This window comes from Rhinolophus sinicus, chromosome 17, assembly GCF_057876585.1.
Source record: "Rhinolophus sinicus isolate RSI-liver-muscle chromosome 17, RSI-T2T, whole genome shotgun sequence".
Classification (NCBI taxonomy): Eukaryota; Metazoa; Chordata; class Mammalia; order Chiroptera; family Rhinolophidae; genus Rhinolophus; species Rhinolophus sinicus.
The window spans coordinates 100,151,066-100,164,736 of record NC_142517.1 but is presented as its reverse complement, the minus strand read 5'-3'; the positions used below and the strand labels follow the sequence as shown (position 1 = coordinate 100,164,736).

The following is a 13,671-nucleotide window of genomic DNA, read 5'->3' as shown; positions in this document are numbered from 1 at the left end:
CAGGGAGAAAATGTGCCATCTTTGAAGGCCATGGCCACCCCACAGCAGTAGCTGCTTGTTTCCGTAGGAGATTTGAGGCCCAGTTTGCCAAAATGTTTGATTTTTTTTTTTTAAGACAAGAAGTCTGGATGCTTATGTGAAAGTTATCAATTTCTAAAAACGCTGTTGTTCAAAGAAAACACACTTGTTTTCCATAGGCCATCAGCCCACCTCTATTGTAAAGTTATGACCAGAATATTGGTCAGATTCTTATCTGCTTTAAAATGGTAGCATTTCAGAGCTCAGGAGAAAATATTTATAAATGACCTGAGTTTCCGTGATGATGTTAAGAAATAAAGTTAGCTCTGTAAGTCTTTCTGTTATTAGAAAAGTGACAGTATTGTAGGCGTAAACTGGGGCTTCCAAGTAAATGGGGATATGTAGTTCCTTAATTATTAGGCTCTCGGGAAAGTAAATACTTTTCCAAGGTACAGATACTCCTGTGCCTCCCTTGTACAATACCACTTCTAACCCTCTCGAAAAAACAAAAGAACAACCTGTCCTCATAAAATGTAGCGGTGATCTCTAACTTCTTGACTTCACTGAAATGTTCTGTTTAAACATTTTTGTCATATTAAGCTATTTTGTAAATATATATAAACTTATATAATAAATTAAGCCCTATTTATGATATTTGTATTAGTTCATAAAAGAAAGCATATTGTATTCTTTAGATTTGTCCCATCAGTGTACTGAAATTTTCTTTACCTAAGATAAAAACAGTAACTTACCTCAGCCTATCCTGCCGTCTAAATATGTGTAAATTAGCACAAAAGAAAGAAACTCTGAATTGGTGTATATTTTAATTCTCTGATCCATAAAACTAATTTGTTTTGGTGAAAGGAGGTAGAGAAATTAATATAGAAAGATAATAGTTTGAAAATGATAATAAAACTAGGTGAGAACTTCTTAAAACCAGAACTTTTTAACATTTAAGATTTCCACTTAATTTTTGCTTTTGTATGGGACGTGGTGATTATGGGATCTTAACAAATGATTTTAGTTGAAGTAACCACTAATAAAAAAAATTTGTTTCTATCTAATTCCAGAAATTAGGTAAATGGCAAAGAAAATACTGTCAAGAAATTACTTAGAAACACAAATGTTCTAGTTGATAACTACAGTGTTTCCCCGAAAATAAGACCTAGCTGGACCATCAGCTCTAATGAGTCTTTTAGAGCAAAAATTAATTTAACACCTGGTCTTATTTTAACATAAGACCAGGTCATATAATATAATATAATATAATATAATATAATATAATATAATATAATATAATATAATATAATATATAATATAATACCTGGTCTTATTTGAATATAAGATCCGGTCTTATATAATATAATATATAATTATAATATAAGACTCAGTCTTATATAATATATAATATAATATAAGACCGGGTCTTATATTAATTTTTGCTTCAAAAGACTCATCAGAGCTGATGGTCCGGCTAGGTCTTATTTTCGGGGAAACACAGTATACAAAGAAGGAGGGTTACACAGCAGAAGGGAAAAAAAGGTGTTGAGATTTTCCCTTGAAGAAAAACGTTACTTTTTTTATAAGTAAAAATTCATATATAAATTATGTTTAAAAAAGTATATAGCTCATGATCTGTAGAAGCTGTGTGGGATTATTTATTTATTTATGTCTAAAATGAATGTCTGTCAGTAGCTACATGATGCTTCTAGTGTGGAAGAGATATGTAGCTTATCCTTTCTTCTTGCATCATTTTTTATTGCTTTGTCCTTTTTTGAAGTTCTCAGGAGTAGAAACTTTCAGCCAAAGCAAGGAGCTGTAGAATAGCCCACTATTGAAAGAATTCTGATGTGTAAAACAAATGTTCAGCAAAGAGTAGTATATCTTAACTAACATTGTGTGTAGTAGACATAAAAAATAAGTAAAAGAGTCTTGAGCTCCAAATTTGTTCTACAAATGTGCGTTCTCATATATTCAGTTGCTTCAAGTAGGCTATGTACACACACAGAATTTTAATGACCTGAACTAGTTAATGCAGCTGCGAAGATAAAGTCACTCTATGGTTTCTTATTTATTCCTCCGTATCTTAAATGTTTGAGCCTTGCCCGTTTCCTCATAGCACTTACAAGCACAACACAGATCTAGTACTCAAGAAACTTCATGGAGATCTCGTCCTTTTGATGTGCTGAGTGTGGTAGAGTCTACGAGACCCTGAACACTAGCATAATAGCAGTGTAGACAGAATCAGTAGATGAATTTTTTTTTATGAGAACATTTGCATTCTACTCTCAGCAAATTTCAGTTATTCAATACAGTATAATTCCCATGTTCTGTATTAGATCCTCCTTGATCCTGTACTTAATTCACCCTCTTTCTGTTGTGGAACATAGTTGATAGATGGTTGTATAAATATCAGATGATGGAATCAATTGTCTGGTTTCATAAAGTCTGACAAGTTACTTAGGTTTTTGTAGGCCTCTTGGATTTATAATTATGCAGTTATCCCTGTTTCATCTATTTTCTAATAGTCTGTTTTAGTGTTTCTATGTGCTTTTGTTTTTAAATTCTAGTATCTGATTTTGCAAGTCAAGGTCTAGCAAATAATTCTTTGGGCAAAGAAAACAAATGAGGGAACTGGGTTTCTGTTGGCAGTAGTCAGATCCAAAAAGATTTCAGAAGAAGCTGTTGTTGATGTCTAATTTTATAAGAATCATCTGTCAGTGGTAATACTAAGAAAAGTTCCATTGTTTCAACAAAACCAAAGTGAATTTTGCCAGCTCTTATTTGCCAGATAAATAATCTGAAAGGTAACTATCAACTAATAGGAAGTACATCATTAAATCCAGGCTGACAGTTGGAGTGTGTCTACTACTAATCAGAGTTTTGAAATATTTGCCAGTGATGTTAAAATAAGTTTATCTCATGCTAGCAAAATTGTATACTTTGTAGTATATGTTTTTGAAAACATGGACTATTTCAAAATCGTTTATTTTACATTTTCCGTAGCACGAGGAGGAACCACCTCAGAATATGAAACCACAACCAGGAAATGATAAGCCGTTATCAAAAACAGCCCTTAAAAATCAAAGGAAGCATGAGGCTAAGAAAGCTGCAAAACAGGTATTTGGGGCACTAATCCCTTCAAAACAAAACAAAGAAAATCAGTTAAATTAGCTTTAAGGCTGAAGGTTTTGACGTCCGAAAGACTTGACTGTTATAAAATGTAGTTGGAATTAGACTTAGTCAGAATGTCTTTCTTTTGTGTTTGCCTATGACTTTTTAAGTATTCCTGTGTATATAATGTGGAATTAAGGAAATTGGATCTGACCTTAAAACCTGAAACCCTAATGGGATTATATAGTATGTTACTTTATATAGACCTTTTTGGTGGAGACTTTGTGAAGTGTTTGCTTTCTTGAAAACATGTTTTTGTTAAGAGAGAACAAAAAGTACATGACTATAAAGCCATTTTGTCACGCAATATTGTGGTACTATAAGAAATTATTCAATTAGAAATCTAAGCACCAGAAGTACCCAAACAATGGAATTGTTCTAAACTGATTTTTATATGATTTTGTAGTTGAAAAACCACACTAGTGTAATAGTTGACAAATTGTGATGGTGTGATAGTGAGATTAGCTGGGCTGGGAATATCTGATTAGCAGTGACGACATATTTGAGGTTCAAACAGTGTGGTTGTGCTGGTAATGCTTGATTCTGATAGTTTAGGTTGCTTATGTGTTTTGGTGGACAATTGTTTTAAGGTGTAGAATTGCATTATGTAACCATATTGTGCTAAAATCTGGGCTTAAAAAAATCAGTATGCTCTTTTGTAGTTCATATATTTCATCTCCAGAAATATCTTTAAATAGCTCAAGTTAGGTCATTCTGAGTAAAATGATCCACTCCATGTATTACACCTGTGTAAAAGTAGAACTTGTCCTTTCCTCATTGTGGTTAGAGACCTCTGTGGGCCCTGAGTGTTACCTTATAATTACTAGTAGGTAAGAGTCCGTTGTTTTTTTTCCTAGCTATTTTTTTATAGCTGATATTTTTTCTAATATAATTAACAAAGAAAAATTTTAACGTGTACAATGTGATGATTTGATACACATATACATTGTGAAAGGATTCCCCCAACCAGGGTAATACATCCATCACCTCACATATTTATCTTTTTTGGGGGCTGAGAGCACTTAAGTTCTACTCTCAGCAAATTTCGTTGATACACTGCAGTACTATCAACTATAGTCACCGTGTTATACACTATATACTCAGACTTTATTCATCTTATAACTGAAAGTTTGTATTAACTTCTCCCCACTTCACCCACCCCCCAGCCCCTTGCAACACCGTTCTACTCTGTTTCTATGAGTTTGCCTTCTTTTATTTAGATTCCACATAGAAAATGATACCATGCCATATTTTATCTTTCTCTCTTTGGCTTGTTTCCTTTAGGATAATGCCCCTGGTTCATCTATGTTGATGCAAATGGCAGGATTTCTCCTTTTTTAATAGTTGAATAATATTCCACTGTGTGTATAGATATATTATCTTCATTCATCCGTTGATGAACACTTAGGCTGTTTCCATACTTGGGCTATTATGAATAATACTGCAATGAACATGGGAGTTCAGATATCTCTGAGATTATAATTTTGTTTCCTTTGGGTATATGCCCAAAAGTGGGTTGGTGGGCCATATGGTAGCTCTATTTTTAATATCTTGAGGAACCTTCATACTGTTTTCCAGGTGGCTGTACAAAATTCCTTCTAATAGAGATTTAAGGGCCTTCTATAAAACCCATTCATCTTAGAATCCTGTTTATAAGTGATAATTCTTCCTTTTATCAGATCTTTTTAGTATGACCATCACTGGTACTGAGCTAAGGTCCCTTTGTAATAAAATATTAGTTGTTTATTTTGTATGTTTTTCTGGTATTTGAGCACATAAAATTTGGGTCAGTGTTCATAGAATTAGTATTTCTTATTTAGAAAAATCAATATTAAAATATATGGACTTAGAGAGAGCCCTTATGGTTGGTTTCTTTTTTTGTTTTGCTTTTTTTAATATTTTACTGTGAAATATTGGGGAACAGTGTGTTTCTCCAGGGCCCATCAGCTCCAAGTTGTTGTCCTTCAATCTGGTTGTGGAGGGCGCAGCTCAGCTCCAAGTCCTGTCGCTGTTTTTCAATCTTTAGTTGCAGGGGGCACAGCCCACCATCCCATGAGGGAATTTAAACCGGCAACCTTGTTGTTCAGAGCTCGCGCTCTAACCAACTGAGCCATCCTGCCGCCCCACCAGCAGCTCGTTGTCTTCAATCTAGTTGTGTAGGGAGCGCTCACTGGCCCGTGTGGGAGTCAAACCGGCAACCCTGTTGTTCAGAGCTCGTGCTCTACCCAACTGAGCCACCCGGCCACCCTTATGGTTGTTTGGAAAAAATAATCAGTGCCATTAATGTAAAACATAATAATTACAAAAACAACCAACCATGCAATTACCCACGTGTGTTATTTACTAAAGATGATACTACTGATCTGTAATTTATGGAGTTGCTCTTTTCATGTTTTCCCAGTGGTGGCAAAGGTTTTCTACTTGCAAGATAATCCTTTCACTGTGCACTTTGAGACAACTGGCTGGAATTAGTAAAAATTTTTGTTGTGTGATAGAACACAGGTAAAGGGTCCATGACAGTATCTCACCTTGACCACACCTTCTCGGCCCTGACTCTCAATTAAGTAACCAAGGATAAAGAAGTCAGATGTGCATAATCTAACCAAGTACTTTTATAAACTGGTGATGGTTTTATAAGCTTGTCAACTGTACCAAAAAGAACTGAAACTAAGAATTTAATCTTACCATATACATATTCTTTCCAGAGAACGGCCAGAATTTACGTATAATAATGCAGACATTTTTACTTATTCTCGGTTATTTAAAATATGGTAGAAAATTAATTTTGGGGGTGGCTGGTTAGCTCAGTTGGTTAGAGCATGGTGCTAATAACACCAAGGTTGCCGGTTCGGTTCCCGCATGGTCCACTTTGAGTTGCGCCCTCCTTAAAAAAAAAAGAAAGAAAATTAAATTTTATACTTCACTTAACTTTAATAGTTTTTCACATTTGTAACATTAACCTTCTTCCTTCCTAATAGAAAAATTAAGATTCCCAATTCATTACAAACAACTAAATTAAAAAATTTTTGAATCTGATGTCAAAAGTAAATTTTGATAGGTAAAGTATCTCTTCTTCTTTTATCCACTCTTCTTTAATTTTATGAAGAATACAAAACTGCACATTATCAGTACTTATAAGCTCCTTAAGAGTAGAAACTAAATAGTTTCTTTCTGAATACTCTGTTAAAGCACTCAGTAGTATGCTTTCACATAGAATTAAGGTTTGTTGCATTGGAGTATACAAAAAAAAGTATAACCAACATGACTTTAAAAAGAAAAGGTGACTCTAATTTAAACTCTCTAAACACTCTGAAGCAGACATTTTTAGAGTCAGATTATCTAGGAGCGATACCCTGTACCATGTTCCCCTGCGATGCTTTGGGAATTCAGAGTATTCCACCCAGAATTCTGAGTAAGAGGTTTTTTGAATTCTCGGGGTTCCGTGTATTCCACTGGGAACTCTATGAAGAAGAGGCAGGAGCTCTATCTCTAGGCCAATAAAGACTTAACTTCGACCCCCCCCCCGCCTTGTCAAAACATACATCTTGTCATAATTACAAAAGGAGAGTCAGTCTTTGCTCTTTCATTTATTTAGCATGTGCAGTAAAGCATGTATTATGCTGGGGGCACAAGTAGAACAGGAATAAGGAAACCTCAGGTACTGAATAATGGGGGCTAGTGCAGTGTGGTGTTGCAATAGGGATACATACCACATGTACAACTAATCTGGTCTCTTGGGAGGTGGGGTCATTTGCTGGGAGGCCTAAAGGATAAGTAGGGTCAGCCAGGTGACCTGAAGGGATTCAAGGCACAAGGAACAGTAAACAAGAGTTGTAAGTGCAAAGGCCGGGTAACAAGAGTTCACAGCACCTTAGCGGAAATCAGAGTGGTTCAGAATCAATGGTTCCTCAGTGAGGAGGGATGAGACTAGAAAGGTTCATCAGAGGTCTGATCACATGGAGAGCAATGTACTTTCAGGACAAAAGTTTTCCATGGAACTTTGCAGAGTGGAATTGATCTGGTTATAAATAAGTCTCTGTAGGACTTATCCTGTGGCATCATCGGTTACATGGACTTGGCCATACACACTTGTAGTTTGGAAGGATATCAGAGGAGTGAAACTTCACATACCTTAATCGGAAGAGCTTCTCACAGGCCGGCCCGGTGGCTCAGGCAGTTGGAGCTTCGTGCTCCTAACTCCGAAGGCTGCCGGTTCGATTCCCACATGGGCCAGTGGGCTCTCAACCCCAGGGTTGCCAGTTCAACTCCTCGAGTCCCTCAAGGGATGGTGGGCTGTGCCCCTTGCATTAAACAACAGCAGCTGGACCTGGAGCTGAGCTGCACCCTCCATAACTAAGATTGAAAGAACAACAACTTGACCTGGAAAAAAGTCCTGGAAGTACACACTGTTCCCCAATAAAAGTCCTGTTCCCCTCCCCCAATCTTTAAAAAAAAAAAAGCCTCTCACATTTCCAAAACATCCATATAATCTCCCAAAAGATCCAGAAATTTTGAATGCTCGTTGGCTGATACAGAAATCTCCTAGTTTACTCTGCTAAGGTCATTTCACTTCTTTTCATTTGTATTTTCATTATACTACTAACATACTATTTTTTAAAATTTTATTGTTAGGTTACTTTAAATTCTAGATCTAACAAAGTGTTCTCAATAACGATTATATAGTAAAAACCTTTTGTCTCATACTGTGATTTTGTTTTTTAAACCGCATTGTATTTATTATGGAACAATGTAGCATACTTTATGAGACCTTCAGTTTAGATCCTTTCTTTATATAAATTGTAGTATAAAACATAAAATGACATTTTGGGTCTGCATTTTATATACCAAGGCTTTTTTGGTAGAAGTACTTTAATGTTTTCATTTTAGAAAATTGAATGTTTGAAAATATTTTCTGTAGGAAGCAAGAAGTGACAAGAGCTCACCAGATTCAGCACCTACCCCTGCCCCACAGAGCTCAGCACAAAAGACTGTGTCTCAGTCAACTTCTGGAGACCCTGAGAGAGACAAAAAAATCAAGAACCTAAAGAAGGTGAGTGATTTAAATGAAAATAAGACATGTTTATTGAAAAAAATACGTGAGAATCCTATAAAGCAATATTTAAATGCCTAAAGACAGGAATCTAAGACGTTTGTAGCAGCTCTCATCGTTGCTTTCTACAAAATACTTTAACTCAGGAATGGTGCTGATTTAATTTCTATTGACAAAATGTTTAGTGGCTCTTAGTCTTTTTATTACTGATTTTTGGAGTAATAAGAAATAATGTACATTTGTACAGAAATATGCTGAACACTTTTATACTCAGTATTTCATTAAACAGTGTGAGATAGGTGGGAACAGATCTTTATCCCACTTTTAAACAGAGACAAAAAGAAGTTTATTAACTTGTCAAATTACAACCAGTTTGTGGAGGTAAAACCAGGTCTCTGGAGCTTTCCCTGGGCTGCACTATGAAGTTTCTTTTAAAGCCAAAGTATCATCCAGGTACAATGAGGTGCTAAAATAAATGGTGAAATTGGTGATATATTTACATATATATAAACACACATATTGACACATATATGTATATACACATATGTATACATATACTCATAACAATTACAAGCTTGAAAAATATTTTACTAAATCCCATATTTTTTTAATTTTCAGAGTTGGAGCATATTTTATTTATTTATTTTTAAAATTTTCAATTAATCTTACAAAATAATTCACCTTAGCATTTTAACAAACTATTTTTGATACAAATGTAAGATAATTGATTCTCCTTATTCAGATGATTGAGTTGTTAATAAGAAAATTTGCATTCCAAAATAACATTCTTCCTTCCTCTTGACTCATAACATATTTGATGTTTGCAGAAACTGAAAGCAATCGAACAGCTGAAAGAACAAGCAGCAACTGGAAAACAGCTGGAAAAAAATCAGGTCTCTTCTGCATTTTTCATTTGGGCTCATAATCACGACTACCCTTCCCTTTTTCTTATAAGCAATTGTTTAATTGGGTAAGGGAGCACATAGATTTAAACTTCTTTTGAAAATCACGTGCCATATATATTGTAAAGTTTTTACTCTTAAACAGGGATGGATAGGAGGAGACATAATGTAGATCATGGTTAATGACACAGTTGCTATTCCAAACAGGCGCATTAATGCTATTGCTGCTGAAAATTAAGGCAATTTATTATGTTAAACAAATACAAGATTTCCTTCCTTCCTGTATCTCAGATTGCACTGCCCTGTTTGCACCTTTTCCTCCTCCTTTCCTCAGCACTTTTAAGCCCAAGTGTAGAATGGAAAATTTACTGGACCTAAAGGAATGCAGTAAGACAGCTTCTGTCCTTTGCCCCCTTGATTCATACCAGATAACAATTTAGAACTTGTTTCTAATATGCATTTTTAAATTTGTGTTTACTAGTGGGTCTGATAAAGTGTCAGAAATACTCTCTAAATGTTTTTTTCTTTGCTATTTGACTATAGATCCAATAATTATTTTATTTCCTGTTGAATAACTTTATTGTCTTAAACTTTTCTAGTTGGAGAAAATTCAGAAAGAGAAAGCCCTTCTCCAGGAGCTGGAAAATTTGGAATTGGGTATTTAAAGATTCACAGGAAGCAAGTTGGTTACCAGAAATCACTGCAGACATCTTCTGTTAAGTTCATTGGCATATACGGAATATCCATGTGCCCACATTTAATGTTCACCTATAATTTTAACCATTTATCTAAGATTCTGCGTATGTATGAAATTATTTAATGATGCCTATTATATTGATTTTTGCATCCTGCATCCTCTACCATTTCAACATATGGTATAAAAAAGAGACACATGGATTTTTCTAGCTAAGCTTGATCTATTGAAAGACAGATGTCATTATTTTTTAGTAAGGGACGGTATTTACCATATAAATGAATAAAGACTTTTTAAATTTAATCGATTTTGGTTTTGTTACGAGTTCCTCACTCAAGGAATCCTTTATTAATTTACAAGGCAAGTTTGGGAAAATTGTCCTTTGAGTGCTTAGTTCATTCAGGCAACTGCAACAAAATACCATAGACTGAGTGGCTTATTAACAGCAGAGATTTATTTCTCACAGTTGTGGAGGCTGGGAAGTCCAAGATCAAGACACCTGCAGATTTGGTGTCTGGTGAGAGCCCACTTCCTGGTTCATAGAGGGCCATCTTGCTGTGCCAGCAAGAAGGGGCAGGGAACTCCCTGGGTTCTCTTATAAAGGGCACTAGTCCCTTTCATTAGGGCTCGGCCCTGATGACCTAATCACCTCCCAGAGGCCCCACCTCCAAATACCATCATCTTGGAAATTAAGTTTCAACATAAATTTTGGCATGACAGAAACATTCAGTCTTTAGCACCAAGGGAAATCATTAAGTATTCAATATAGATTTTAAAAAGATGGGAGATACTACTCTGATATTTTTGTTTCCATTTCCTGGGCATGTGGGAGAATTGTACTAACCCATGTTCTTGAAGTAAGGCATGGCTAAGTGACTTGCTTTGGCCAATGAAATGTTAGGAGAAGTGAAGTGTGTCATTTCTGAGCAAAAACGTGTAAGAGCCAATGCATGATTCTTCATGCCTCCCCCTGCTGTGATGGACCCTGGGGCCTGGGGTTGAGAAACTTTCTTTTTTCTAAGCCACTGAGAGTTTGGAGATGCTTTTTATCCCCCAGGATAACTTAACCCAGTGACTCCCAAATTTTGTTGCACATTAGAATCATCTGGGGAGCTTTTACAACCCCCAAAGATCAAGTCCCCCTTCGTGCCAATTAAATAACAATGTCTGGTCGTGGAAATCAAGCATCCGTATTCTTTAAAGATTTCCCATGTGATTCCAGAGTGTTAGCAAAGTTTGGGAACCACAGACCTAGCCTGTGCTATTCAGTATTAATACATTCTTGAAAATATGTGTGAAAGTCAAGTGATTTTTTTTTCCTGTTTAAGGTGTGTTCATCTCTGTAGAGCTTAAAATATGTTTTACATCTTACCCAATGACATACTACTCACTATATAATATTTCATATGCTTTTCATGTACTTTTTTATTTACATTTGAACAAATCAACAAATCTGTGGGCATCTGATGCTAAGTATTTTCCACTTTTGGCACACCTAATAAATTCCATCTTTTCTTAGTGTTAAGTTGGTTTCTTTTTAAATTTATTGGGGTAACATTGGTTAATAACATATAAATTTCAGGTGTACAACTATAATATAATATCTATGTACTCTGTTGTATGCTCACCACCCGAAATCTGGTCACCATTTATTTATTTGACTTCTTTTATTCTCTTCATCCTCCCCCCATCCCCCACCCCCTCGTAACCATCATTCTGTTTGTATCTATAAGGGTTTTTTGTTTGTTTTGTTTGTTCATATGTTGCTTTGTTTTATATCCCACATGTGAGTGAAATAATATGATTCTTGTCTTCCATCTAACTGACTTTATGTAGCAGAAATATGCTATACATGTATAACATAAAATCACATTTTGGGTCTGCATTTTATATACCAAGGCTTTTTTGAGAGGTAATTAGGGTTAGATGAGGTCATGAAGATGGGGCCCCCATCAGGGGGATTTGTGCTTATAAGTGGAGACATGAGAAAGCTTGCTCTCTATCTCTCTCTGCCATGTGACCACTCAGAAGGCCATTGTCTTCTAGCCAGAAAGAGATGTCTCCCCAGAACCTCACTGTTCTGGCACCCTGATCTTGGACTTCCAGCCTTGAGAACTGTGAGAAAAGAATTTCTATTGTTTAAGACACCCAGCCTGTGGTGTTTTGTTACAGCAGCCTAGGCAGACTAATACAGGGTGGGTGTGTACATTTCAGGTTGTTTTCAAGGACGACCAATTAATCAGGGAAGTTTTCATGGGGAAAAAAACAAAACAAAACTAAGATTTAATGTGGATCTGTTTGGGGTGCTCTATATAGGAAGTAATTTACTTTGTTTGTGGTTTGTCATGTTTATCATGGTTGGCAGCTAAGTAGAGGACAAGCCCAGTCCAGACAGAATCTAACATTTAAGCTTTCCTTCCATATAAACGGTGATGGAAAGATTTACAATCCTGTTGTTTGCTCTTTCATTTGTGTGTCATTATAACATCTGTATTCTGCCAATCCAGTGCACTCACACTGAGTAGAGCAATTCATCTTTCATTGTAAACTCAGTGAAAGTAGGGAAAGCAACACCATCAACTTTACAGGCCTTCTCAGCTTCAGTTGAGTAGGTGGGACAAAATCATTTGGGTCAATCACACGTCCACTGGCCTGGTATGTAAAAAGAGAAGCTAAAAGAGGTAAATCAAAAGAACTGAAACTGAAAGAGGATGAAATAAAAAGTGGAGGAAGTTAAGAAAAGACAAGGGAGATAAGAAAAGTCAAAGAAAGTGTTACTTAGAATTTGGCATGTCTTTTTGACCCAGTATTTGACTCCGGTATTATATATTACATAATATTATATCATATTAGATTTATATTATATTAGATTTATATTATATTACTTTTTGCTCCAAAAGATGCATTAGAGCTGATTGGCTAGGTCTTATTTTTGGGGAAACACAATAATTCACCTCTAGATACTTGTCCTAAGAAAACAGATTTGTATAAAACTACTACAAAAAAATAACGTTCATCCTAGTGATGTTTGTAATAGGGAAATATTTTAACAATAGAATGGGATACAGCGCCGCCTCAAAACGGAGGATGCTGTGGCCCAGGACTCAGCAAATGACGGCCCTTGGGCTGATCCTGTGCAGCACAGAGTAGTGTTTACACATTTAAATGGTTGCAAATAAAGCAACTATTTGGTGATGTAAAAACTGAATGAAATTCACATTTCTGTATCCTTGAAGTTTTATTGGAGTATAGCCATCGCTGCTTTCGAGCTTCAACTTCAGAGCTGAGTAGTTGCAGCAGACCACGTGCCTTGCAAAGTCGAAAACATTTATTCTCTGGCCCTTTACAGAAAAGGTTTGCTAACCCCTACTATACAGAATACAAAATAACAAGGAAATAATCATAATATATAGTTATTTCGCTTTTTATATTTTCTACTATATAAATTTTTAGAAGTGGAATTACTGGGTCACGTATTAAAATTTTTAAATACTCCTTTTATTATTCTTTCCTTCACCAACCTCTCCTGCTTCTTTCTTTTTTTCACTCAATCTGTTTTCACGTTTATTACTGTTATTACTCTGAGACCATTGTTTTTATTTGATGGAAGTATAGTACAATCAAATAAGTGAGTCTCCAAATTGGCATTTTAACTCCTACACTTATTTTTAAAGGAAAAAGGTAATGGGCCAATTGATTTTCACGTAGCTTGAACCATGGAAACATTTATTGCTTAACAGATTAATGAAAGAAGTTCATGGGCCAACCTACTTCCAATAAAATACTATGTCACTTTTTATAAACTAAATTGTACACTTCCTGAATTTATACCC

General features: G+C 35.5%; 1 protein-coding gene across 4 annotated transcripts in view; it reads left to right on the top strand.

The window, feature by feature from the left end:
• Nucleotides 1-10,141, top strand: part of EIF2A (eukaryotic translation initiation factor 2A) — a 37,362-nt gene extending 27,221 nt beyond the window's left edge. For all 4 annotated transcript variants that reach the window (XM_019748894.3, XM_019748897.3, XM_019748898.3 and 1 more), the window contains 4 exons: nucleotides 3,025-3,138; nucleotides 8,111-8,242; nucleotides 9,070-9,135; nucleotides 9,744-10,141. In XM_019748894.3, the coding sequence (XP_019604453.3) occupies nucleotides 3,025-3,138; nucleotides 8,111-8,242; nucleotides 9,070-9,135; nucleotides 9,744-9,809 (378 nt within the window). In that variant the 3' untranslated portion in view covers nucleotides 9,810-10,141. The remainder of the gene's footprint in view (nucleotides 1-3,024; nucleotides 3,139-8,110; nucleotides 8,243-9,069; nucleotides 9,136-9,743) is intronic.
• Nucleotides 10,142-13,671: the final 3,530 nt, after the last annotated feature.